Source organism: Carcharodon carcharias, chromosome 12 (genome assembly GCF_017639515.1).
Source record: "Carcharodon carcharias isolate sCarCar2 chromosome 12, sCarCar2.pri, whole genome shotgun sequence".
Taxonomy (NCBI): domain Eukaryota; kingdom Metazoa; phylum Chordata; class Chondrichthyes; order Lamniformes; family Lamnidae; genus Carcharodon; species Carcharodon carcharias.
Window position 1 is genome coordinate 115,868,995 of NC_054478.1, and position 27,880 is coordinate 115,896,874.

Genomic DNA, 27,880 nt, shown 5'->3' on the forward strand with positions numbered 1-27,880 from the left:
TGCATACAGGAAATGCTCCCTGAGGCACAGAGCTGCCTCAATGAGATGGAGATATAAACAATTAAAAAGCATTTTAAGATGTTAAAAAATATCCCCTTATGTGACTCTGTCACATGAGCAGGGATATATTAGAAGTTAATATGAAAATTTTTTATTCTTTTTAATGACTGATCGAAACCTCATCCTGCCTATGGATCAGGTTTTGCAAAAAATCCAAAAGCCGCTTGGCCTTTTCCCCTGCCCGCCAACCATAAGGTTGGTCAGGCAGCGAAAAATTCAATTCAATTAGATTTTTAATGTCCTTAACAGGCCTTATCATTGTCAGCGGGTGTGTTGCCAACTCCTGTGCATGCCCGCTGATTGAAATATCACACAAGTGCACGATGATGTCGGGATGCTCACCTGACATCATCGCACGTCTTTTCACATTCATTCGAGTCAGGCGCCTAATGAGCTAAAACTTTCGCCCATAAACTATGAACTATTTTTTCGTTTACTAATTCTAAAAGTGCACCAATCTCTTTAACAGTATCTTTCTTTCATGTGAGTGTGTGTGTGAGTGATGAAGCAATTAGGCTTTCAGGGTGAACATGTGAATAAATAATCTTGTTTATTTAAAACGACAGAAGACTATTGCTGGTTCTTTAAATTGGCCACATGTTAAAGAGGTCTTAAAAATACACAAAAGAAAACCACATTGATCTCAGACAGTAAGGGAAGGGAATTGGAGGGAATTGGGGGTTTCAGCTTATCTCTCCTTCCCTATCAAGAAGAATTCATAATAACATAGCAAATCTTTTCATCCTGCATGGAACTTCGAACATTGATCGTGTACATTTATGTTTATATTTAGCTTCAGCAGTCAGGAAGAGAGATATCACCTTCCTAATCGATGGTTCTCCTGGAATGGGAAGATCATTTCTTCAAGTCCGTGAGTTTCTTAATAAAGTAATCCAGGAGCTCGATATTGGACCTGACAAAGATCAAGTTGCTGTGGTACAATATAGTTCGAGCCCAAGACTTGAATTTGGTCTCAATAGTCATTCAACTAAAGATGAGATTTTTGATGCAGTAAAAAAGCTGAGACTGAAAACAGGAAGACCCCTCAACACTGGTGCTGCACTGGACTATGTCACAAGGAATGTCTTCACTCCATCTGCAGGGAGCAGGAACGACGCTGGAGCTTCACAAATCCTGGTGCTCATCACTGCTGGGAAATCCAGAGATGATGTTGGACAGGCAGCAGATGCAATGAAACGGGCTGGGATAGTGCCCATTGCTATTGGGGCCAAGAGTGCCGACACGTTGGAGCTCCAACAGATAGTGTCTAATCCTGATTCTGTTTTGAAACTGGGAGATTTCCAGGAATTGCAAACTGTTCAACAAGAACTACTCTCTAAAGTTAGAGCAGAGTTTGTGATTGAAGAACCAATTCCTCCTCCTGAAGGTAAAATAGTCTGGCAAACTATGATTGGTTTAGTTTACTTATAGATATGTAACAGAAAATAAAAGAACATTTTTGATGTTGTAAGAGTGACCTCACCAAGACTAAGATTACACAATCAGTACATTTTACCAGCAAGTTATTTCAATGACTGAATTTTGAAGACATACTCCATAACCACTGCTAGTTTCAGCATATTAATGTAGTGCACTATATACTCCTAACATGGTATAAATTAGGGCACAGAAGGAAGTCATTCGGCCCATTGTGCCTATGTCAGTTCTCCATGGAGCAATCCAGTCAGTCTCATTCCGCTGCTCTACCCCTGCAGCCCTGCAAGTTTATTTCGCTCAAGTGCCTATCCAATTTCCTTTTGAAATCATTGATTGCCCCCACTTCCATCGCCCTAGCGGGCAGCAAGTTCCAGGTCATTACCACTCATCGTGTAAAACCATTCTTCCTCACTTCCCCCTGCCTCTCCTGCATATTATCAACCATTGCATTTCTCTTAAGATTTATTTTTTCCTTAAAATGGGAAAATTAGGTGCAGTATCTTATGCATCGCCGGCAGGCGCGCGCTTGACCTGATCTGGCGTAATATAGTGTGAGGAGACATTGGGCCAGCGTCCCGACATCATCCCACACGCACACAATCTTCAGGCCGGTGGATGCACGTGGGAGGTGAAGCCGCACCCGCCATCAATTAAGAGGCCACTTAAGGCCATTAAAAACCCAACTGAAGCTGATTTTACGTTCCCAGTTCGATTTCACACTTGTCACTCGGTCACGCATCATAGTGGCTTGCTGCGCGCTACATAACCTGGCGATGCGATGAAGGGAGGGCCTGGATGATGAGGAGATGCAAGAGCTGCAGGTGGGCAGCCCACATTTTGAATAACCACATCCAAGGGAGGGATATTGCCGGTGCGAATAATGAGGAGTTTAGAGATAGTTTGCTGCTGGTTGCTTATTTGAACTTGACAGCTTCTTCTCCATTCTGAGTTTATTCTCAGCATTTCTAGACTTCATTTCAGGACTCATTGGTGTCTCCAAGGCCCCTGGAGGAATTTGACTGTGTGGACCCTTCCAGGTATCAGACAGCCTTCTGTGACCTTGGTATTGGGGCTTGTGGTCTCCACTGGTGGCACCTCCTCTGAGGAGGAAGAGGGGGGCAGGAGGGAGAGGAGGCCAGCTATCACAATGCAGCTTCCAGGGTTGGGACCTTTGGGAGGAGAGGCACAGGCACAATAGATGCAGAGCTAGCAGGTAGTCCAATGCAGAGGGGGCTGCAGAAGATGCCACTATCCTGCTGCCAGGGTTTACAGGCAGCGATGCAGCTACCTCATATGTCCGAGGTGCTATTCCGAAAGAGGCTCCCCCTCTTCAGGAAGACCATGACCTTCATTTGTCAGATGATTGGGTCTGAGAAAGGCTCTGACAGTGTGGGTGGACACCCCATGCCAGTGGCTCTGAAGGTCACAGTGGCCCTCAACTTTTATGGCTCTAGCTCTTTCCAGGGCTCAGTGGGGGATCTTTGTGAAGTGTTCCAATCAGCTGTTCCAATCAGCTGGTGACAGAAGCTCAGTTCAGATGGGTAATGACATTTATTCATTTCCGTATGGACGAGGTCAGCCAGGCTGAGTGAGCCAGAGGCTTTACAGCGATTACTGGGTTCCCCTGCATCCAGGGTGCCATCGGGTGCCTTCGTCAACAGGAAAGGCTTCCACTCTGTGAACATCCAGATAGTGTGTGCAAGGTACCCTGACAGCTCCCATGACACTTACATCCTCAGACACTCCCGGGTGTTGAGGCTATTCAGTGCTCCAGCCCGACTGGATGGATTGTTGCTGGGTGACAAGGGCTATCTGTTGAAAGGGTGGCTTTTGACGCCTCTCTACCACCCAAGAACTGAGGCAGAGCAGCATTACAATAGGAGTTATGCCTCCACAAGGGCAATGATAGAGAGGACCTTAGATCTTCTGAAGATGCGCTTCCAATACCTGGACCGTCCAGGGGGTGCACTACAATACCTCCCAGGGCATGTGTCACTAATAGTGGTCGCATGCTGCACTCTCCACAATCTGGCACAGGCAAGGGGGGACCCACTGAAGGAAGAGGATCTTCACACAGCTGCACAGGCTACAGAGGATGAATCCAGTAGTGAGTCAGAAGAGGAGAACTGTGAGGAGAACGCTGAGAGCTTGGATGCAGACCTCTGTATCCTTCAGGGAGGCAGGGACACCTTGGACCCAGTGCTCCTTCTGTGAGATCCGCTTCCACCTCAGGTCAGGGCTGCTGCCTCCATTCCGGGTGTCTGAAATGACCCTTTCATTTGAACCCAAAGTCCACTCAGTGCCTGTGCAATAAAAGTTAGAGCCACTCACATCCAGTATTACAAATTGGAGTAGCCTGCACCAAAAAGATACAAAGGGGAAGCATACTCTGGCCATTAGGACACAAACAAAATTTATCTCATTTTAACGATCCAAAAAAGTCAACATTAGCTTCTCTGGTCTTAATTCCCAGGCCAGAAAGCATAAACAAAACATTACACAACATTACACAACAGAAGATCATCTGTGAACAGTTGCACTTGTTTGTGAGTGTTACGCCTTGGTGCTCCCCCTTGCTGTCAGCAGCATTGGAGGCAGCCTGCTGACTCTGATGTCTTGAAGACCTTGGCCAGTGGATCTTGTGCTGGACCCACTTGGGAGAGAGCAACCAGCGCCATGTCTGGCATCTCTCCAGTTATTGCAGCCTTATCAGATGCCACAGTCACTGGCAGAGGGGCAGAGGAGCTGCTGTCATTATCCAGAGCACCCTGAGGGGAGCCCACTGAGACAACAGGCCAACGTGAGGTCGCTCTGGACTTCCCTGCCCAGCATTGATGGACAGGCACCTAGCTGGGGTACTGGGTGCCCAATCCATCTCCCACACTGGTGTAGACCACCTGAGGCCTGTATGAGGGCTTGCAGATCTGAGCGCAACTCTAGGAACCCCTGATTCTGTTCCTGGAGCTGCCTCTCTATGAGAGTCGCCACCATCTCAATGGAGGAGGCAGTGCATTCGGCCATGAGGGTCAACGCAATGCTCATGATCCACGTGGACTCCTCCACACATACCCTCATGGAACTCCGCCAGATCCTCCCGCACATCCCTCTGGATATTCAGCATCTGCCGCCTAATGGGCAACTTCAGGGGCTCATCATCTGCCTTTGACTGAGCATTGTCCTGTTCCCCATCAGTCCTCTGACTGCCGACATCCTGGGCACTCTCTGCCTCCGCTTGCTCCTCAAGCAAGAGTGAAGTGCCCTCACCACAGTGCTCCGATATTCTAGCCGAGGATCTAATGCCCACTGAGGTGCTGATATCTGCACTGGTGCCTGGTTCAGAGAGCGGGTGTGATGCAGGTGTATGTGAAGCCTGGGGGTCCTCTGGCATCACAGGTGGCTCTTCAGGGTCCTGCATTCGAGTGCTGACGAATCTAAGGGAGAACAACAACATGTCATTATTTTAAGTCATCACACTGTCACTGTCCATACCAGGCACCCTGGTGACACAATGGAGATCTGCATCAAGGTGCCATCATCTTTCAATGATCAATGGTGAATCCAGTTTTGAGGCTCCCATCAATGAGGAGACTACAAAAGAATTTTTGCAAAATCCAAAACTCTCACCTCTGTGCACTGCACTCTTACTTTCGTCTGAGACTCCAGCCTCTCTGAGACCGGTTGACCGATGTGCACGCATCTCTCCAGCTCCAAGGCATCTGCTCAAATCTGGATTGGACTAGGAGGTTTGGGGGTCCTCCGCCTGTCCGTGACCTTTCAAGTTGTCATGGGTGGTCTTCTCCTGAAAGGACAGAGGAACATTGAATAGTCCACTCTCTACCTGCAGCACCATTTTTCCATTATTATGGCCAACCCCTCCTGAGGAACACCTTGCAGGGCACACCCGAGTCATGGTCCTCGAGCCGCAAGACACTCAGCCCAAGCAGCCAGGGCTCACCCCCCTTGGCCAGCTCCAATGTCATTGACACTTGGCACTCAGACTCTAACACCCCTGAACTCCACGTGGGGGATGGCCAGACATTAAAACTTCAACACACTGATCCATACCAACATGGTACTCCATGAAAGCAGCAGGTCGTTAAATCATTTGTGGCACTGCACCCATGTGTACCGCGCAACGTCATGGCTGCTGACCTGCGCTCCCAAGCTCTATTTGTTGGGTGTGGTGGCCTCCTCCTTCCATCTCTGGAGACAAGAGTGTCCTTCCTGGCAGCCACCTCCTCCAGGAGGACCATGAGGCACTCATCCAAAAACCGGGGGGCAGACTGCCCACCCGACCTGCCCTCCCACCTGGCATCTCCAGCGACACTTGATGCCATAACTTCAGCGTTCACAATGCAGAAAATATGTTCTTCCCAGGCAGCCTTAAAGGAGCTGCCAGTGCCATTTTTAACCTGTCTGCCCCTTCCCATCATTGGGAGGATGTGATTCATGCTGGGCAGGCCTTAATTGGCCAGCCAGCCTGAAATCACGGTCGGGGGGTTAATCATGGGCGACGGCCCGTTTCCCGACCGGTCACGGGCCTGCCAATTGTGCCCACCTGCCAAGAGTAACATTCAGCCTAGGGATATTTAAAGCTGAGACATTGCAAGTTTGAAAATTTGAAAAGTGTCTCTCTGGTACCTTAGGAATTATCATTCTGACTGATTCATATTTGATATGAAAACTACCAGATCCATGCAAAGTGCCTAGTTAGCATGACTGTATGATGTAAGTAGGACACTCATAAGCAGTGTATAGGAGATCAAAGCATCTCAGAATGTTTTCTGCTTTGTGCGCTTGAAAATGTTTTACATATTGAGCTTAGTTGGTCTTCATAGTTCAATCCTATGGATTTGTCAGGTCCATTTGGAAATGATGTATACCAGACAACTGCAAAGTGAGGATTAATCATGGTTTCCTGTTCAAAAGGATGTGTATGTTTTTCTTAGATCTTTCCTTACTTAAAGCACATTTTCTTTGTGATTGGTGGATTTTGTTTGATGTTGGTCTTCTCTGGATGCTAGAGAAACACAGGGGAAATATCATTTATTAAAGTCCCATTTGTTGTAGAATGTAGAAAAGTTTCTAAAATCTGATTACATTGATTATCAGGTGTAATTTAATTTCTAGGGATGTTGTCTGACCTGATGTGTATTACTTTTTCAGTTCTACCAAAGGAAATGAGTGAGAGAGACATTGTGTTCCTTATTGATGGATCAGACAATGTTGGAAACACAAATTTACCTTTTGTCCGTGATTTTATGGCAAGAATCATTCAGAACCTGGCCATTGGAAGTGACAAGGTGCGTGTAGGCCTGGCACAGTACAGTGATGACACAGAAGCTGAGTTCTATCTAAACACTTATTCATCAGAAGCTGAACTTCTGTCTCATATCAGAAGTCTCGGACTGAGAGGGGGGACAACAGTCAACACTGGTTCAGCATTGGACTTTGCCATTAAATACTATTTTACTAGTTCTGCAGGAAGCCGAATAAAAGAAAATGTTCCTCAGTTCTTGGTGCTCGTTACTGGTGGAAGGTCCAGTGATGATGTGGAAGCACCAGCAGATGCATTGAAGCGAGCTGCAGTAATGACCTTTGCTGTTGGAGTCAAGCATCCAGACCCAACACAGCTAGAAGAGATTGCAATTGACCCAAGTTTAATCTTCAATGTAAAGGAATTCCACTCTCTGTCAGATATACAGAATCAGATGATGGTACCATTGATAACGCTGACTGTTCCAACAGTAATTATTGAAGAACCAACAATAAAACCTGAAGAGGAACCTGCCCCTCCTACAGAAGGTACCTGGAATTAGTCTTTTTTCAGATATCTCTGCAATATTATTAGCGTTAGTATACTTGTAAACAATTTTTATATACTGTTAAATATCCCAGTGCCTGTCAAGATATACAAGGTTCTAGGCACAAGGAGTTGGGAGTGTGTACAGCAATTTGTTGCCTGAGTCCAGGACACTTACAATTATGGTTGAAGTCAACTTGAAACTTGGATAAAATTTAGAAATCTAACACTGATTCACCACCATGATGAGCTGAGTCACTGAGCATAGTACCAGATTTTAGAAGCTTTCTTCCAGTTCTGTTAGGTTGCAAGACCCTTCCCAGCAATTCGCATCTAATCTTGATGCATCAATAGTGATTTTATGATGGATCACTCATGGCAAAGAGGTCGAATACAATGGGATGAAACTTTACCACGAACTGTTTGTGTGTCTAATATTCCAATAAATGTTTCAGTTCAACATTAGGATCCCAGTATTTATTTAATTCACAGGTTATGGGTGCCAATCCATCACATGCTCAAAGAACTATATTAAATTTGTTAAAGTTGTCTTTTACAAGCAATGCTGGCAATCCTTCAGTAACTCCAAGAACTAAGTCAACCTTATGCTGGGAAATCAGGACAACCTTCATGGAAATGTAAGGCCAAGGTCTACAATTGCATATAACATTAAATTGTGTCTTCAGTTCCTCTGAATCCACTTAGAGCCATAGAACCATAGGGGAGAATTTTCCCCCCGTTGGGTGGAGTAAGAGGGAGTGGGTGTGGGCAGGCGCACAGCTGATCGCTGCCTGTGATTGGCTGCGTGCCGCCATTTCACGTGGGTGGGCAAATTAAGGCCGACCAAGCGTGATGCGCACCTGGAAGCACGCATGTGTGCGAAAGAGTGTAGAAACCTCTGAGGCTGCCTCAGGGAGTTTAATTTCATTATGAAAAATTTGGATAAAGAAAAAAACATTTTCAAACATGTCCCCTCATGTGACAGTGTCATGTGAGCTGAGACATATCAAGGAATTTTAATTAAAAAATTTATCTGATTTATAAATACTTCATGAAACCTCATCCCGCCCATGACTGAGGTTTCATGATAAATGCGAAGGCCGCCTGGCTCTTTGCCTGCCCATCAGCCTTAAGGTTGGATGGGCAGCTCTGTTCATCCTTTTAATTGGTATTTAAGTGGCTTTAATAGACCTTTGACAGTTTGGCGGGCGCACAGCAGACTTCGGTGCATGCCTGCCGAACTGAAGATTTGAATGACGCGCGGTGACATCGGGATGCACACATGACATCACCACACGTCACCTTAAGCACAAGCAAGTGGGGTCCGCCTCCGCAAGCCGACCAGAAGATTCAAACCATAGAAAATTTACGGTGCAGAAAGAGGCTATTCAGCCCATCATGTCTGCGCCAACCAAAGAGAGAAAAAAGAAACCAGCCACTCATTTTAATTCCACTTTCCAGCACCTGGTCCATAACCTTGCAAGTTACCACACTTCAGATGCAGAGCCAGGTACCTTTTAAATGGGTTGAGATTTCAGCCTTAACCACCAATTTATGAAGCAGTGAATTCCAGATGCCCACCAACCTCTGGATGAAAAAGATTTTTCTCATGTTCCCTCTAATCCTTCTATCAATCACCTTAAATCTATGTACCCTGGTAATTGACCCCTCAGCCAGGTGAAACAAATCTTTCCTGTCTACCCTATCTAGGCCCCTTATAATTTTGTACACTTCAATTAGGTCACCCCTTAGCCTCCTCTGTTCTAAGGAAAACAACCCTAGCCTATCCAATCTCTTCTCATAGCTGCAATTTTCAAGTCCTGGCAACATTCTTGTAAATCTCCTCTGTGCTCTCTCCAGAGCAATGATGTCCTTCCTGTAATGTGGTGACCAGAATTGTACACAAAGTTCTAGCTGTGACCTAACCAGAATTTTATACAGTTCAATTATTACAACCCGGCTTTTGTATTCAATACCTTGCCCAATAAAGGAAAGCATTCCATATACTTTCTTGACCACCTTGTCCACCTGTCCTGCCACCTTCAAAAACCTGTGAACATACATTCCAAGGTCACTCACTTCCTCAACCTCGCTCAGTAACTTCCCATTTATTGAGTATTCCCTTGCTTTGTTTGCCCTCCCCAAATGCATTACCTCACACTTTTCTGGATGTAATTCCACTTGTCACTTCTCTGCCCACTCAACCAAGCCATTGATATCATTCTGGAGTTGACATCTATCCTCCACACTGTCAACTACACAGCCAATTTTTGTGTCATCTGCAAATTTCCCAAACATGCCTCCCACATTTAAGTCTGAATCATTAATATATACAACAAACAGCAAGGGCCTCAACACTGAACTCTGTGGAACACCACTGGAAACCGTTTTCCATTCGCACAAACATAAATTGACCAGTAGCCTTTGATTCCTGTCATTAAGCCAACCCTGGATCCAACCTGCCACCTTCCCCTGTATCCCACAAGATCTCACTTTCCTGACCAGTGGGACTTTGTCAAATGCTTTACTGGAATTGATGTAGACAACGTCTAGTGCACCATCCTCATCAATCCTCCTTGTTACTTCCTCAAAAAATTCTATTAAGTTACTAAGATACAATCTTCCCCTAACAAAACCATGCTGACTATCCTTGATCATCCCATGCCTTTCTAAGTGACAGTTTATCCTGTGTCTCAGAATTGTTTCCAATAATTTTCCTACCAGTCAGACTGACTGGCCTATAATTTTCTGGCCTATCCCTCTCACCCTTTTTAACTGATGGTACAACGTTCGCAGACCTCCAATCCTCTGGGACCTCACCTGTATCTAGTGAGGATTGGAAAATGATCCTCAGAACATCCACTATTTCCTCCCTAGCTTCCTTCAATAGCCTGGGATTCAATCCATCCGGCCCTAGTGATTTATCCACCTTCAAGGATGCTAGTCCTTCCAATACTTCCTCTCACACTATGCTTATTGTATCTAATATTTCACACTCCTCTTTAACTAGAATGTCTGAACCATCCCTCTCCTTGGTGAAGACAGAGAGGGAATACTCATTGAGAATCTTGCTCACATCTTCTGCATCAACCCACAAGTTACTATATACATCTCTGATAGGCCCTACCTTTTCCTTAGTTATTCTCTTGCTCAACATACTGGTAAAACACCTTAGGATTTCCTTTGATTTTACCTGCCAATATTTTATCGTAACCTCTCCCTACTTTCCTAATTTCCATTTTTACTTCACCCCTGTTCTTTTTATATTCCTCTAGGCTTTCTGCAGTATTAAGACTTTTGTGACTGTCATAACCTTTCTTTTTCTGCTTTATCTTGGCCTGTATGCTTCTGTATAACCAGGGGGCTCTAGATTTGGCATTACCACCCTTTTTCTTTTTGGGGACATTTCTACAATATACCCATAGAGCCTCACCTTTGAATGCCTCCCACTGATTTGACACAGTTTTTCATTCTAAGAGCTGTATCCAGTCCACTCTCGCCAGCTCACCTCTGAGCTTTGTAAAATTTGGCTTCCCCCAATTTAGAACTTTTAATCCTGTTATTTATCCTTTTTCATAATGATGCTACATCTAACAATATTATGGTCACTATCTCCAAAATGGTCCCCACTGCTACTTCATCCATATGCCCAGCTTCATTTCCTAAGACTAAATCTAGACCTGCACTCCCTCTTGTTGGGTTTGTTCCGTGCTGGCTAAAAAAACGTTCTCTTGAATGCTGTTCACACTCTTAGTATCCCAATTGACATTAGAGTAGTTGAAGTCGCCAATGATTACTGCCTTATTGTTTTTGAATTCAGAAATCTGTCTACATATTTGCTCACCTAACTCCCTTCTACTCTTCGAAACTGATAAGCCTGGAAATTACTGCTGGGGATATTAGCAGAAGAAATTTTAATGCATTCATAGGATATACCTCTCTTCAATGTATTAACATGGGCATGAACCCTTATATCATGAGTGGATTGATATCTGTTATAAAATAGCAAACAAAGGAATATCATTCCACAAATATGAAGCAACAGATGTTTCTAAGATATCATTACATGATCTCAATAGAGCAGCATTATTTTCTAATGAAGGTGATGTGCAGATTGTTTTAAAATATTCACTTAATATTTCCTCAGTATACACCTCCATTTTAATTTATATATATTCATTTTATTTTAAATATCTTCAGCTATGAAAAGAGATATTGTCTTCCTAATCGATGGCTCTTCTGGAATGGGGAGATCATTTCTTCAGGTCCGTGAGTTTCTTAATAAAGTAATCCAGGAGCTCGATATTGGACCTGACAAAGATCGAGTTGCTGTGGTACAATACAGTTCAAACCCAAGACTTGAATTTGGTCTCAATAGTCATTCAACTAAAGATAAGGTTTTGGATGCAATAAAAAAGCTGAGATTGAAAACAGGAAGACCCCTCAACACTGGTGCTGCACTGGACTATGTCACAAGAAATGTCTTCACTCCATCGGCAGGGAGCAGGAGCGACGCTGGAGCTTCACAAATCCTGGTGCTTATCACTGCTGGGAAATCCAGAGATGATGTTGGACAGGCAGCGGATGCAGTGAAACGGGCTGGTATAGTGCCCATTGCTATCGGGGCCAAGAGTGCAGACACATCGGAGCTACATCAGATAGTTTCTAATCCTGATTCTGTTTTGAAGCTGAAAGATTTCCAGGAATTCCAAACTATTCAACAAGACCTACTATCTAAAGTTAGAGCAGAGTTTGTGATTGAAGATCCAATTCCTCCTACTGAAGGTAAAATTGTGTGGCAAACTATGATTAGTCTAATTTACTCAGGTGCAAATGGGAGAAAATAAAAAAACATTTTCAATGTTGTAAGAGTGACCTCACCAAGACTGAGGTTGCACATTCTGTATATTTTACTATCGAGTTATTTCAGTGACTGAATTCTGAAGGCATACTCCATAACCACTGCCAGTGTCAGCACATTAACACAATAAACACTATGCAAGTTCTTAACTACAATCCTGATATGGAATATTTTTTATGTATCTGATGAGAATGAATGCATTAAAGTGTGTATTCACTGCCATTTACAATATAGGGATGAGGTGTAGCCTTTCAGATCATGGTTTGACCGCTTTTTAATCTTTTTTTTTCCAACATTATCAACCAGTACCTTTCTCTTAATATCTAACCATTATTGTCTAATCCTGATTCTGATTTGAAGCTGAGGAACTACCAGAATCACAATTAAACCATTCAACAAGAGATGCTATCTAAAGTTGAAGCAGTGATTGAGGAACCAATTCCTCTCACTTTGATTGTCTTCCTCTCTGGGTCATCGTCCCCCATCTTCCCCTTCTATTGCTCTCCCTCCTGCAAAATAAGACCTCCTGTGTGTACTGAAAGAATAGAGTCAGTCCTTACAATGTCTCCTCCTCTGCTTTCTGCTGAAATCTGACACTTCTCTCTCCTACCTTTCCAGAACCGTAATATAAGCATCACTAACTTGATGTGAGCTGGAAGACAGCTGCATGATACATATTTATACAATCATTTCTTATTTGAGTTTAACAAGCTTTTAAATAACTCAAACACACCCAGCAGGACATGTGAGTTGACTTGCATTAAACCAGTTTGCTGTCGTGCGGAATTTTAATGTGGATAAAATGTTCTAACTCTCAATTTACCACTGATGCACCAAATTCCTGTATTGGAACACACTCATCAAGTGTTGGCTCAAGTGCTGAGTCAAACAAATCATTCAGTTTCCATCAGCAATTAGTGGATGCAGAGGAATACATTTGACAGTGCAGCGCAATTCTCCTGTCTTTGGCTAAGCTTATAAACATAAATAACTCACCATCCAAAAAATTTAAAGCATTGGAGACCCACAAAAATTTGGTCTATGATATGCTAGGTATTTAAGTGGCTTTTATCCCATTCTCATGCAGTTGTACTGCTTTAACAGTTAGGTCTGTGCCCCTGAAATGGGAGACCCAGCAGGCCTCTGATACCTTATTCTGAAAAGACATGACAAATGGGGGAAAGCAGTATGTGGAGATCAATTTCACAAGACTGGAAAGAGATTGATAACACCCATAAGTACACTACTATATGCCTACTAATACAATGAAGAAACATATGGCATGGTTAAACTAAAAGATGCTAGAAGAAGCCACATACGTCCAACAAAACCAAAGGGAACAATGACAATTAAATCAGAATGTTTCCTTTTTAGTCACTCATGGGATGGCTAGGCCAGCATTTATTGCCCATGCTTAATTGCTCTTGAGAAGGTGGTGGTGAGCTGCCTTCTTGAACTGCTGTAGTCCATCTAGTGGGTACACCCACAGTGCTCTGAGGGAAGGGGTTCCAGGATTTTGACCCAGTGACAGTGAAGGAACAGTGATATATTTCCAAGTCAGGATAGTGAGTGGCTTGGAGGGGAACTTCCAGGTGGTGGTGGTGTTCCCATATGTGTCTGATGCCCTTGTCCTTCTAGATGGTAGTGGTTGTGAGTTTGGAAGGTGCTGCCTAAGGGGGCTTGGTGAGTTCCAGCAGTGCATCTTGTACATGGCACACACTGCTGCCAATGTGCAGCAGTGGTAGAGGGAGTGTATGTTTGCATATGGGGTGCCAATCAAGCGGGCTGCTTTGTCCTGGATAGTGTAAAGCCTTTTGAGCTGCACTCATCCAGGCAAATGAAGAGTATTCCATCACACTCCTGGCTTGTGCCTTGTAGATGGTGGACAGATTTTGGGGAGTCAGGAGGTGAGTTACTCAATGCAGGATTTCTCACCTCTGACCTGCCCTTGTAGCCACAATGTTTATACGGCTGGTCTCAGTTCAGTTTCTGTTATCAGTGTCTCTATTGTGACTGAGCATTGATGGCCTCTCGTGTAGCAGTTGACATTGTTTGTGTTCTCTCCAAGGTCAACCAGACTAACGTCTGAGTGAGAGCTCTGGAGGTGAACTTTTGAATCAGAAGAGGGATTTGGTTGCTTGTAAGGTGCTCTTGCCTTATTGCAAGAAATGTAATAAATTTGTGCTTTGCCGATGTGTTTGTTTGCAAGAGTGGGGAAATAATAGGATGTACAGGAAGTGCTCCCCCTAGTGTTGTGGTGTTAATAGATGCAGCTTTATATACAAATTGCCATAATGACTTCCATAAAATTGGTTTGATGACAAGTAGGCTTCGAGGACAATAACTTAAAAAATGTACAGTGCATCCATAACAGACTATGTGATGCAGAATGGATTAAATTCTCACAGTGCAGTCCACCAGTGAGAGCAGACATTTTGTTGCTGTTATACAATATGTAGGGATTTCATATGATCTCAGTGACCACAATTCTTTCATTTTTTTCCAGTTGTACCACAAGAAGTGAACAGGAGAGACATTGTCTTCCTTATCGATGGATCAGTTTATGTTGGAAATGTTAATTTTATTCATATCCGTGAATTCATCGCAAGATTAATTGAGACTTTGGACATTGGAAGTGACAGAGTTCAAGTAGCTGTGGCACAGTACAGCGATGATGTAAAAACGGAATCCTACCTAAACAGCTATTCAACAAAAGCTGATCTCCTGTCTCATGTGAGAGGGCTCAAAGTGAAAGGTGGCAGAACAATTAACACTGGGGCAGCACTGAACTATGTCCTTCAAAACCACTTTACCAAATCTGCAGGAAGTAGGAAAGAGGAAGGTGTTCCTCAACTATTGATGCTGCTCACTGGTGGAAAGTCCAGAGATGATATCAAATCATCAGCAGATGCCTTGAAGCGGGCTGCTGTAATGACCTATTCTGTGGGAGCCAGGAAAGCAGACCCAGCCCAGTTAAACGAAATTTCAAGTGACCCCAGTTTGGTCTTCAATGTAAAGGAATTCCGCTCTCTTTCAGATGTACAGAATCAGGTGTTGGCACTGTTTTCAACATCAGTTATGACACCTTTGCCAACAACGATTGTTCCACCAGTTACTAAAGCTGAAGGTACCTGGATCGTTTACTATCTTGTTCAATTATTAATGCACTGCTGGTTGTGGAAATAGTTTTATGAATCACAATCATGTGGGAAGTACCACTGTAAATGAGAGATTACCCATAAAGTGATATGAATGTGGAAGTAGCTATCACAAGAAGTAGGTTGGTGAATAGCATTGATGCATTTGATGAGAGGCTAGATAAACAGATGGGACAGAAAATAACAGTAGGAAAAGTTGATAAGATTAGATGAAGGGGGGGTCAGAGGAGTCTCTGTGCATAATTTTTTTCTGTACTGTTTATATACTATAGACTCAAAGCAATTCTATGTAAGAAAAAAGCCAGTTATCTTTGCATAACATCAGAATGACCAACCCATATTGTAGAATACATTTTCTTGATTTTTTGGAGTAGTCAAATGTTGCCAATGATTCAGGTTAGAAAAGAAATGTACTAAAAAGAATATGCTGGTATCATCCATTCAATAGGAAAAGTAAATCCTGCTGCTAATTCTTCATAACTCACTCACAGTTTCATCACAACGTGTTCCCAGAAGTGAGATGAGAGTGACTGCCCTTGACATCAAACAGCCCTAGCAAAACAGAAGTCAATAGGAATCAGGGGAAAAACTCTCCACTGGCTGGAGTCATATCTAGCACAAAGGAAGCTGTTGTGGTTGTTGGAGGTCAATCATCTCAGTCCCAGGACATCACTGCAGGGGTTCCTAGGCCCAACCATCTTCAGCTGCTTCATAAGTGATCTTCCCTCCATCATAAGGTCAGAAGTGAGGATGTTCGCTGATGATTGCACAATGTTCACAACTCCTCAGATACTGAAGCAGTCCATGTCCAAATGCAGCAATATCCAGGCTTGGCTGACAAGTGGCAAGTAACATTTATGCCACACAAGTGACAGGTAATGACCATCTCCAACAAGAGAGAATTTAGCCAACGCCCTTTGACATTGAATGGCATTACCATCATTGAAATACCCCACTATCAACATCCTGGGGGTCACCATTGACCATTGAAACTGAACTGGACTAGCCATATAAATACTGTGGCTACAAGAGCAGGGTTCGGGTTGACTGGCACCCCATTCACAAAACTTCATTCCCTCCACCACCGACGCAGAGTGGTAGCAGTGTGTACCCAGCTACAAGAGGCAATGCATGAACTCACCAAGCCTGCTTAGACAGCACCTTTCAAACTACTACCATCTAGAATGACAAGGGCAGCAGACACCACCTGGAAGATCTCCTCCAAGCCACTCATCATCCTGACTTGGAAACATATCACCGTTCCTTCACTGTCGCTGGGTCAAAATCCTGCAACTCTCTTCCTGATAGCACTGTGGATGTACCTACAGCACATGGTCTGCAGCAGTTCAAGAAGGCAGCTCACCAGCACCTTCTCAAGGGCAATTAGGGATGGGCAATAAATGCTGGCCTAGCCAGTGGTGCCCACCCCATAAATGAATTAAAAAAAAAACCTATCATATCATTACTTACCACAAGTTGTGAGATACCACAAATTGTGAGATAGTTTTCACAAAATTTGATAGCAATACAGATACTTGTGGGTGGGGGGAGGGAAGGCGTGGTTAATTTGGGGCATTTCCGTAACTCTAGTGCTGTTCAACAAATTACATTCAAAGGTGGCTGCTTCATCTGTTAGTGTCTCATGTTGTGGCAGCATCTTTATCAAATTTCAAAGAGTGTTTCCAGGCTTTCCTGGGAGTTTTGTTCTCAACTCTAATGACTGACACTGGGTCTAAGAGTGGTTGTAGGTTCCAGTATGGGCCTATTCAGGACCTAAGGTTCAAAAGGCAAACAGCAATTGATCCTAGAAAGGTTGAGAGTCATTATTAACAGCTGCCAGACATACAGGTGAAAAAAACAATCTTTCCCATTTGTTCCTTTTGGCTAAGGAGTTTCTGGGCGGAATCATCCCAAATTTGCACTAAGTGGGGTAGCGGGCGGGTAAAACAACTGCCAGCTGTGGCTGGCGGCAGGTTTTTACATCGTATCATCTCAAACCCACCACGTTATTTATTCATTCCTGGGAAACACGCTGTTTCGATGGCAGTTGGACTCCGATTCGCCTGCCATGCCGTCATCTGGCCGCTTCTTCACGCCAGGCACCACATTTAAAGTATAGCCGGGCTCAGTGCTTCCAGCCCAGGGCTGCAGCAAAGAAGACACGGCCCTGAAAGGCAAAAAAACTGCAGCCTTTGAGCACCCTTGAGACGCCATGGAGGCCTGCTATGATGTCCTCCACCTCCGGTCTGGATGCAGTGGGTTCAGCAGCATTACTACTACGGCTTGGTAGGCGATGGCAGTGGTGATCAGTGACAATGCTGCACAGGAGAGGTTGGCCATCCAATGCAGATAGAGGATGAATGATCTCGTCCGTGCAGCCAGGATCTGATAACCATCTCATCACTCTAAACTCACAACTCAAGCCCATCACACATTCACTGGCATCTCACTCACTGCCAGCTCAAGGGACATCATCACCCATTCTCATACACATATCCTCACATGTCTATCTGGCCTCATCCCCTTTGGAGACTGCCTCCTCAGGCATCGCCATCTTGAAGCCACTTGCGCAGATCAACATGTGCCCCTCACACACACACACTGGGTTACCCTCCTTCCCCAGTACAGCCCTTGTCCTGCAGCCTCTCCCCCTGCCTAAGGCCACTTCTCCCCCTTCGCCAAGGAAGCCCCAGCCCTGTGGATATTGAAAAGCCACCCACATAAGGCTGATCTGGTAGGTAGAGACCTGCCGTGAACCACACTAAAAGTGATGTGGTGCTGTCTGTGAAGCCTGATAACTGTGAGTACTGACTGAAGCAAGGTAGACAAACAAGCCTTGAAATCCCGAGTGAAGTGCAGCCTGCCAAGCGCACGATGTTATGTGCTTTTGTGAAACATGTTGGCATGTTTTCCCACCAACATGGACGGATGGTCCAGCAGGAGGGGTGATTCCGACGGCCTGGCCTAATAATGATATGCTGATGTATTACAATGAGGTTCCCAACATCCGATGGCAGGGAACATGGCCCACCATCGGCGGGCTGATTGGATGATCGTGAACCGGTTTCATGCTGTCGTAAAACCGATTGTGCCATATTGTCCGCTCAGGCCACTGAACACGCCCAACGCCAGCAGGCACGGAAAATCCCGGCCTCTGACTTTCCATCTCTGAGCATGAGTATACTATTTCGAGATTATGATATATTTAAAGAGTGGTTGCCCTGATAGTGTCATGGCAGGTGTGTTGCCTGTCTATTACTTAAAGGATCCCATTTTCATGATCTGGGATGGGGATTGGTAGTGAGTGGAATTCCAGTCTACCACACCACATTTCTATCAGCATGATAGCAGCCTAGAATCTGTTCCATTTAATCCGCAATATTTTTCTTCTGTTAGGCATTATTGTTTCCCAACAATATTCAATATAATTTGTAAATTAAGAGACAGATTATTTGTCAAGTCCTTTCATCCAAAGCTCTACTGCCCTTACCCTAGCTCATACTAAGTCCCCATTCACCCATCACCCATATACTTGTTGACTAACATTGACAGCTGAACCAGCAACATCAATTTTAAAAACAAAAAACTGCGGATGCTGGAAATCCAAAACAAAAACAGAATTACCTGGAAAAACTCAGCAGGTCTGGCAGCATCGGCGGAGAAGAAAAGAGTTGACGTTTCGAGTCCTCATGACCCTTCAACAGAACTAGACATCTGGACATTCAACATCAATTTTAAGATGCTCATCCATGTGTCCAAGTCCCTCCACAGCCTTACCCCTTCCTATCTTGTAACCTCCTCTAGCTCCACAAGCTTTCAAGATCTCTGTGCTGCTCCAATTCCTGAATGAATGTGCCCTTGCACATTCCTAATTTTCATTGCACCACTATTAACAGAGAGGCACTCAATTGTGGCAAAAAATCCTGGAAATGGCTGAAATTTCTAAGTCTCATCCCAAACTCGACATTACCCATTTTCGCGAGGGTGGAGGAGGCATCAGGCCAGGGTTTGCACATAGGTGATTTGCAGAGGCAGCTGGCTATTTCAATCACCAGCTGCCTCCGCTGAAGTGGGATTTTGATAGGCAAGCAATGTGAAGCCCGGAGAGTGAAGATTAGACCGATTAAGAAGAGATTTCAACTTGGCAGGTTAGTTTGGATAACCAGGGTACTCCTTTGGACAGGTACCCCTTTGAAAATGGTCCTGGGACCCCTTTTAGTGAGGTAAGGCACTATTTGGGGATGTTAAAAGTGAATATGAATGTGCACTTTTTATGCACAAATACATTGGAACTATCCAGCGTCAAAGAACTGTTGAAAAAATGTCAAAGTTATCAAGGAAGTGTCAGAGGATACTAGATGACTTGGCATGGAGGGTAAGGGCAAAGGTGGGGGGCATGATTTGGCACTAGGTTGGCATGGGGGAGTGAGGAGCCATTGGGGTGGGTAAAGGGGCATGGGTTGGCATTGGGAGTTTGAGGGGCCATGGGAGTGGGTAGAGGAGCATGAGTTGACATAGGGGATATGAGGAGGCATGGGGAGTGGGTAGTGGGGCATGGGTTGGCATAGGGGGTATGAGGAGACATGGAGGGTGGATAGAGGAGTATGGGTTGGCATGGGGACATGGGTTTGCGTCGGGGATATGGGGAAGATGGTGAGCATGGGTTGGTATAGGTTGGCATGGATTGGGCATAAAGAGTGTGTGGGGGTGGGGGGATGTGAGGTGTGAGGGCTCGTGAGATTTTTTTTATTGTGCTTTTTAAAAATTTATTTCAACATTGTCGGAGCACTGAGGCAGGCCTTCCACCCAGCCTGCCTCCACCCCCGGCACACTCTTTCTGGGGTCACCCTGCCAGACTCCTATTTCAGCCTGCACCCCCCATCTCCTGGCCTGACCCAAAAATCCAACCTGTCGTGGGCATTTTCAAAGGTCGAGTTTGTCAAGTTGGTAAATCCACCAACTCTGCTCACATGACCCTGGGACGAAAATCTGGGCCTATGTCTTCAGCTGTCTAGGCCCTGAACTCTGGAATTCCCTCCCCAAACCTCTCTCCTTCTACTTCTCTCCTCTCCTTTAAGAAGCTTGTTAAAATCTGCCTCTTTGATCAAGCTTTTGGAGTCACCTGTCCAAGTATGTCAAACTGGGTTTGGGACAAATCTTGTTTCGTAAACTTCCTGTGAAACATCTTAGGATATTTTACTACGCAAATGCAAGTTGTTGTTGGTGTTGATATTTCTCTCACATCTCTTTAACCTGCAGCATTAATATATTCAGGAAGGTTTAATTTGCTGGGTAATTAGGTCAGAATAGTAGACCCAAAAAAAAGCACAAGCTGTAAACCAATGAAGGTTTCATTGCCCTTGTTTCATGACAAAAAAAAAGTTATCAAGATTTCTACATTAAAAGCAAACTTTAAAGAGATGAAAATGAAAGGAAAACAAATCAACTAAATTTGTTTAAAAAAACAGCAATTATCCTTCTCTATATACATAAAACCCCAAACAGAAAATATAGCACATTATTCAGCTCTGGTTAGCTATTATAACCTGAGGCCCACTCAGGTCATGCAGTTAATATTAACCTCATATTAACAATAATAATATTGTTAATTACAGTAATAAAATATTATTAAACACTTCCAAGGTGTGAAATAACTAGGCACACAGCAAAGGTGGGAGAAGAGTTAGGGGACTGGCCAAAAAAGGTCAAAGATTCTGAAGAAATAGCTGAAAGCTGTGGAAAACAAAGATGGAAAGAATTAGTATACAGGGATAAGACAGCTAATGGCTGTGACACTGATGGTAGACTGGAAGGAGGGGAGTATGTAAAGGAGGGCAGAGTTGGAAGAACAGAAGGTATGTGCCAGAACATAAAGCTGCAGGACATTGTAAAGATAGAGAAGATAAAGCTATGAGGAAAATGCATGGACATTAGAAAAATGAGTGGGCCATTCAGTTCCTTGAGCCTGCTCCGACCTGCACCTCAATCTGCAATCTGCACCTCATCTAAATTTTCCCACCTTTGATCCATATCCCTTGATATCCTTGCTTAACAAGATATCAATCTCAGTTTTAAAATTTTCAGTGGACCACAGTCTCAACAGCTTTTTGATGGAGAAGGCTTGAGGTTTCCTTTATACTTTGTGAGAAGAAATGCTTTTGACATCACTTCTGATTAGCCTAACTCTTAATTTTAATCTAAAATTATCTCCCCTTCCGGATTCCCACACCAGAGGAAATAGTATCTCTCTATCTCCCCTACAAGTCCTTTAATCATTTTAAAGCCTCAAATTAAATCACCCCTTAATCTTCTATACTCAAGGGAATACAATTTGAGTCCTTGCAGTCTTCCTTCACAATAATCCTTTTAGCCCTGATATGATTCTGATGACTCTGAACTGCAGCTTATCCATAGTCAATATATCTTCTATGAATGGAAGGCAATACTTCAGATGTGGTCTAACCAGAGCTTTCTGCAGCTATACTTCCACCCCACTGTATTACAGTCTCCTTGAAGTAAAAGCTAACATTCCATTAACCTTTTCATTATTTTTTAATCATTCACATTATAGAGACAGAGAGAGACCCTTAAATCATTTTGTGGATGCCCTCACATTGAATTCTAACTGCCAGAGTTTTGCCCACTCACCTAATCATCAATGTCACTTTTAAATTATTAGCTTCCCTCTAAACTAATTACTAATCATCTAACTTGGTGTCATCAGAAAACTTGAATGTAAAGCTCTCTATTCTTTTATTCATGTAATATGTAAATATAGTGAAAAGTTGAAGCCCCAGTACCAATCCCTGGGGGACATCACTAGTCACATTCTGCCAATTTGAGTCATCTACTCTCTCTTCCTCTGACCTAATAAATTCCTGTCAATAACTTGTCTTAAATTCTGTTTGGTTCCATTTGTCCTATCAGCCTCCTTGTCATTTACTATCCAATTTTTAGAATATCTTAAACATTAGTAAATAAGAACAAATTTTAAGAGATGTTTTAAAGGTTGGGGAGCCAACAAAGTTTGTTCAGGACAGGGGGAGTGGGACTCAGTATCAAAAAAGGTGCCATACTTTTGAAACCTCCAAATTCGACTATTTAAATGCTCTCTTGGCCGAACCCCCATCTTTCATCCTTCATGAACTTCAATTCATCTAAAACTCTGTCGCTTGCATCCTGATATCTCCACTTCCCAATCACTCATCACTCTTAAGCTAACTGACCTATTTTGGTTCCTGAACCAATAAAGCATCAAAATTAAAATTCTCATACTTGATTTCAAATCCCTCCAAGACCTCAGCCCTTCCACTTCTCTGTAATCTCCTCCATCCCTATAACTCCACATGTCTGCCTTACTCTAATTCCAGCCTCTTGAACATACCAATTTCCTTCACCTCTCCATTAGTGGCCATGCCTTCAGTTGTATACGACTGAAGCTACGAATTCCCTCCTTTAAGAAGTTCCTTAAAACCCACCTCCTTGACTAGCCATTTTGTCACCTGTTCACAGAATCACAGAATCACACAGTGCAGAAGAGGCCCTTCAGCCCATCGAGTCTGCACCAACAGGTGAGAAACATATGACCTATTTACCTAATCCCATTTACCAGCACTTGGCCCATAGCCTTATTCTAATTTTTTTATTCTTTCATGGGATGTGGGCATCGCTGGGTAGGCCAGCATTTATTGCCCATCTCTAATTGCCCTGGAGAAGGTGATGATATGCCACCTTGTTGAAGTGCTGCAGTCCATGTGGTATCAGTACACCCACACTGCTGTTAGGGAGGGAATTCCAGATTTTAACCCAGTGACAGTGAAGGAACAGCGATATATTTCTATGTCAGATGGTATATGGCATGAAGGGGAACTTGCAGGTGGTGTGTTCCCATGCATCTGCTGCCCTAGTCCTTCTAAGTGGTAGAGGTTGCAGGTTTGAAAGATGCTGTCAAAGGAGCCTTGGTGAGTTGCTGCAGTGCATCTTGTAGACGGTACATACTGCAGCCAGTGATCTGTGGTGGAGTAAGTGGTTGTTGACGGTGGTGGATGGGGTTTCAATCAAGCGGGCTGTTTTGTCCTGGATGGTGTCAAGTGTCTTGAGTTTTGTTGGATCTGCACTCATCCAGGCAAGTGGACAGCATTCTATCACACTCCCAACTCATGCCCTGTGGATTGTGGACAGGCTTAGGAATGTCTGGAGGTGAGTTACTCTCTGCAGAATTCCCAGCCTCTGACCTGCTCCTGTAGCCACAGTATTTATATGGCTGGTCCAGTTCAGTTTCTGATGGTAACCCCCAGGATGATGATACTGGGGGAGGAAAACCCCAATCAAACCTGCCTCCACTATCTTCTCAGGAAGTTCATTCCAGACTCCAACCCCTTGTGGGTGAAAACAATTTTCCACACATCACTTCACTCCCTTTGCCAATTATTTTGAAACTGTGCTCTCTAGTTCTTGATGTTCTCTTGAGTGGGAGCAATTTCTCACTACTTACCCTCTCCATAACCCTCAGCATCTTGAATGCCTCTATCAAGTCTCCTCTCTCCAAGGAAAACAGCCCCAATCTCTCTAATCGATTCTCATAGCCACAGTTCTTTGTCCCCGGAATCATGTTTGTGAATCTAAAGTGAGAAGTGAGAAAGGGTTTGGGGAATGTGATTTTATGAAATTCTAAATATGCAGTCAACTTCCTGTATAGTCATGACATTTGGTAATAATCAAATCTCTCACTTTAGAAAACAGAATTCATGTGTTGTAGGTTGAAAGAATATTTATTACAAACTCCCAAGTGCAGTCCACCAGTGAGAGCAGACATTTTGTTGCTGTTATACAATATGTAGGGATTTCATATGATCTCAGTGACCAGAATTCTTTCATTTTTTTCCAGTTGTACCACAAGAAGTGAACAGGAGAGACATTGTCTTCCTTATCGATGGATCAGTTTATGTTGGAAATGTTAATTTTATTCATATCCGTGAATTCATCGCAAGATTAATTGAGACTTTGGACATTGGAAGTGACAGAGTTCAAGTAGCTATGGCACAGTACAGCGATGATGTAAAAACGGAATCCTACCTAAACAGCTATTCAACAAAAGCTGATCTCCTGTCTCATGTGAGAGGGCTCAAAGTGAAAGGTGGCAGAACAATTAACACTGGGGCAGCACTGAACTATGTCCTTCAAAACCACTTTACCAAATCTGCAGGAAGTAGGAAAGAGGAAGGTGTTCCTCAGATATTGATGCTGCTCACTGGTGGAAAGTCCAGAGATGATATCAAATCGTCAGCAGATGCCTTGAAGCGGGCTGCTGTAATGACCTTTTCTGTGGGAGCCAGGAAAGCAGACCCAGCCCAGTTAAACGAAATTTCAAGTGACCCCAGTTTGGTCTTCAATGTAAAGGAATTCCGCTCTCTTTCAGATGTACAGAATCAGGTGTTGGCACCGTTATCAGTGCTGCCTGCTTTACAACAAGCTACTGAAGAGCCAGTTGTTACCACTAAGGAAGGTATTTCAATTAATTTTCCTGTGTGCACTGATTACTGCCTTGGTAATAATGTTAATATGCTTAAAATATTTTCATATGAGATTATTTGATGCATAATAATTCAAAACATCTCCTATATGTTTTTATGCAGATATAGCGTGCAATTGATTTCTACGGCCAAGTTGCATGAAACCTTTGCTCGCTCTACTATTGGTACATTTTAGTGCTGCTCCTCCTATTGTTTTCACACCTTTTGAAAAAAGCATTCGCACTTCATCATCAGCTCTTCAAATGAATCATACTTTTGACCTCTTGAAATTAGTGCTCATTCCCTGCACTGCTGACCTATCAACCAATATGCCATTCAGAGCTCATAGGTCCCAAGAAAAGCCTCAGACCATAAAGAACATGTCAGTGTTGAAGAATCAAAATGCTTTAAGCTTTCAGTATTTTAAGGTGTTGATTTATATGTTCATAATAGCTGAGCAGGGCATTGGGACCTTTCTGCGCCTGTGGGATGGGGAAGTGGGTGAGGAGGTGAAGGGTAAGGGGGTGGGGAGTTAAACTCGAGAATATCATTGTGATAGAAGAAGTCTAGCAATTGAATTTTTGAAAAATTGAGAAATTATCTCATCCTTTTCAGAACTACCCATACAGAAACAAGAAGAAATAAGCAAAGAAAATGCTGGAAATAGTTGTCAGACAGCATCTGGGGAAGGAGGTACATAGCTAATATTTCAAATCTGTGATCTTTCATCAGAACGGGAAACTTTGGGGAGAATTTTCTCCTCGTCAGGCAGGCTGGGTGGGAGCGGGTGCAGGTGGGCGTGCAGCCGATTGCCACCTGCGATTGGCTGTGTGCTGCCATTTTATGTGGGCGGGCCAATTAAGGCCCGCCCAACGTGACGCGTACCCAGAAGCGCTTAGCGGTACCTGTGCGGGCAGGGGGAGAAGGGAAAGTTGGGGCCTGCGCTCTTCCGCGCGCACAGAAATCGCCCTGAGGCACGGAGCTGCCGCAGGGAGATGAATTTCATCATAAATAATGGAACAAAAGAATAAAAAAATTATTCAGACATATGCCCTCATGTGACAGTGTCACATGACTTGGGACATGTTTATGAATTTCAATAAAAAGTTTTATTTAAGTTATAAGCGCTTCATGAAACTTCATCCCGCCCATGGATGAGGTTTCATGATAAATGTGAAGGCCGTCTGGGCTCTTCGCCTGCCTGCCAACCTTAAGGCTGGACGGACAACCCTGACAACTACTTTAATTGGGTTATTAACGGCCTTAACAGGCTTTTGGCGGGTGCACAGCCGACTCCGGTGTGCGCCTGCCAAACGGAAGATCAGAATGACACCTAGTGACATCGGGACACACGCCCAATGTCTCTGCGGGTCAGTTTATGTGTTGGCAAGTGGGGCCCCCCCTCCACACGCAGAGCAGAAGATTCTGGCCATTATAGTCAGAACAACAGAAGAGAGGAGAGAACAACAGGGAAGGTCTGTGATAGGGTAGAAAGCAGGAGAAATTGCAGCAACAGAGCTGGGGTTTGATGTTGGGAGTGGTATCAGACCCGCAATTCAACTACTGAATCGTAGGAATTACTGCACAGAAAGAGGCTACTCAAGGTGGGGTGTGGGAGGCCAGCAAGCAGCATGTTGAAAAATATCAAACTGGGATATGTTCATGGATTGTGGCAGCAATGGAAGTGAGATAGAATCAGAGATGGCCAGTAATTTGAAAGGCAAAAGTTCGATAATGGACTGGATGTAATGTTTGAAATCACCTCAGATCCTCAATACTGTGTAGCTTTTGTGTTTCGTCAGAGAACAGCTGAGATAGGACATACCTCAGGTGCAAGGTTGTGGTGGGAACCAAACTGGGTGATTACTTGGTTGACAACGTGAAGGTACAGAAAGTATTGGTTTATCTCTAATTTAACCTTGGAAAGGCAGATAGCACAAAGACAGTTGTGGAATCGATTGTGTTCAGGGGAATTTTCTTGATCTACATGTTTCTTGCCCAATGAAAAAGGAGGCAAAGCTGGATTTCGCCCTGGGAATGAAGAGGGTAAAGTGGTGAATGTCAGAGTCATGGAGTGTCTCAAGAATAGTGATCATCATATTGTAAAATTTAGATTAATTCTGGAAAAGGAAAAGGAGCAATCTAGAATGGAGGAGGCCTTATTTCAGCAAACTTAAAAGTCTGGCCTCAGTAAATTGGAGTCAAAGACTGGAATGCAGAAATGTATTGGAGCAATGAAAGAGGAGATGGTTCAGGTAAAATCTAAGTACATTCCCAAAAGGGGGAAAATGAGAGCAAGAGCTCCTTGGATAGCAGAAAACAGCTGTATGGCAGATGACAGCTTGATAACCCAAAGTGGAAATATGGAAAACAAGTGAAAAAGACAATAAAGAGGAGAAAGAAACAGCACAAGAATAAACTAGCAACCGCCACAAAAGGAAATACCAAGGGTTTCTATAGTCATAATAAAAATAAAAGGGTTGTGAGAGGAGCAGGGATCAAATGTGCCCTAAAATTGTAATCAATTGGTGGAGGCTGAAAGCATGGCTGAGATAATAGATGAGTACTTTGCATCTGTGTTTACCAAGAAAGAGGACTTTGCAAAAGCTATGGTAAGTGAGGGGGTTATTAGGATAGTGGATGAAATAAAAATATGTGAGGAGGAGGTTGCTAGGAGTACTGGCAGTATTTAAAGTTGGTAAGTCATCTGGCCAGATAGGATGAATCCTAAGGAAAGTAAGGGTAGAAATTGCAGAGGTGCTGACCTCAAATCCTCCTCAAATATAGGGCTATTACCAATGGACTGGAGGTATCCAAATGTTACATGTTTGTTCAAAAAGAGGGGATGGATAAATCTGGCATTTGTAGGTAAGCCAGTTTAACATTAGTAGTGGGGTAACTTTTAGGAACAATAATCAGGAGAAAATTAACAGCCACCTCAACAAACATGGACAAGCAACGGAGAACCAGTGGAGATTTGCTAAGGGTAATTAGTGCTTGACTAACTTGATTGAGTTTTTAGAGGGTTGTTGTGTATGTGGGCTTTCAA

At 43.8% G+C, this 27,880-nt stretch overlaps 1 protein-coding gene across 8 annotated transcripts in view; it reads left to right on the top strand.

Moving 5' to 3' along the window:
* The window catches only part of LOC121284611 (collagen alpha-3(VI) chain-like), a 244,605-nt gene that overhangs the window by 114,857 nt on the left and 101,868 nt on the right, over positions 1-27,880 (top strand). For 7 of the 8 annotated variants that reach the window (XM_041200115.1, XM_041200113.1, XM_041200119.1 and 4 more), the window contains 5 exons: positions 854-1,447; positions 6,664-7,302; positions 11,501-12,085; positions 14,668-15,288; positions 24,207-24,824. In XM_041200115.1, coding sequence (XP_041056049.1) covers positions 854-1,447; positions 6,664-7,302; positions 11,501-12,085; positions 14,668-15,288; positions 24,207-24,824 — 3,057 coding nt within the window. The remainder of the gene's footprint in view (positions 1-853; positions 1,448-6,663; positions 7,303-11,500; positions 12,086-14,667; positions 15,289-24,206; positions 24,825-27,880) is intronic. The other variant, XM_041200118.1, reaches the window with a different exon arrangement.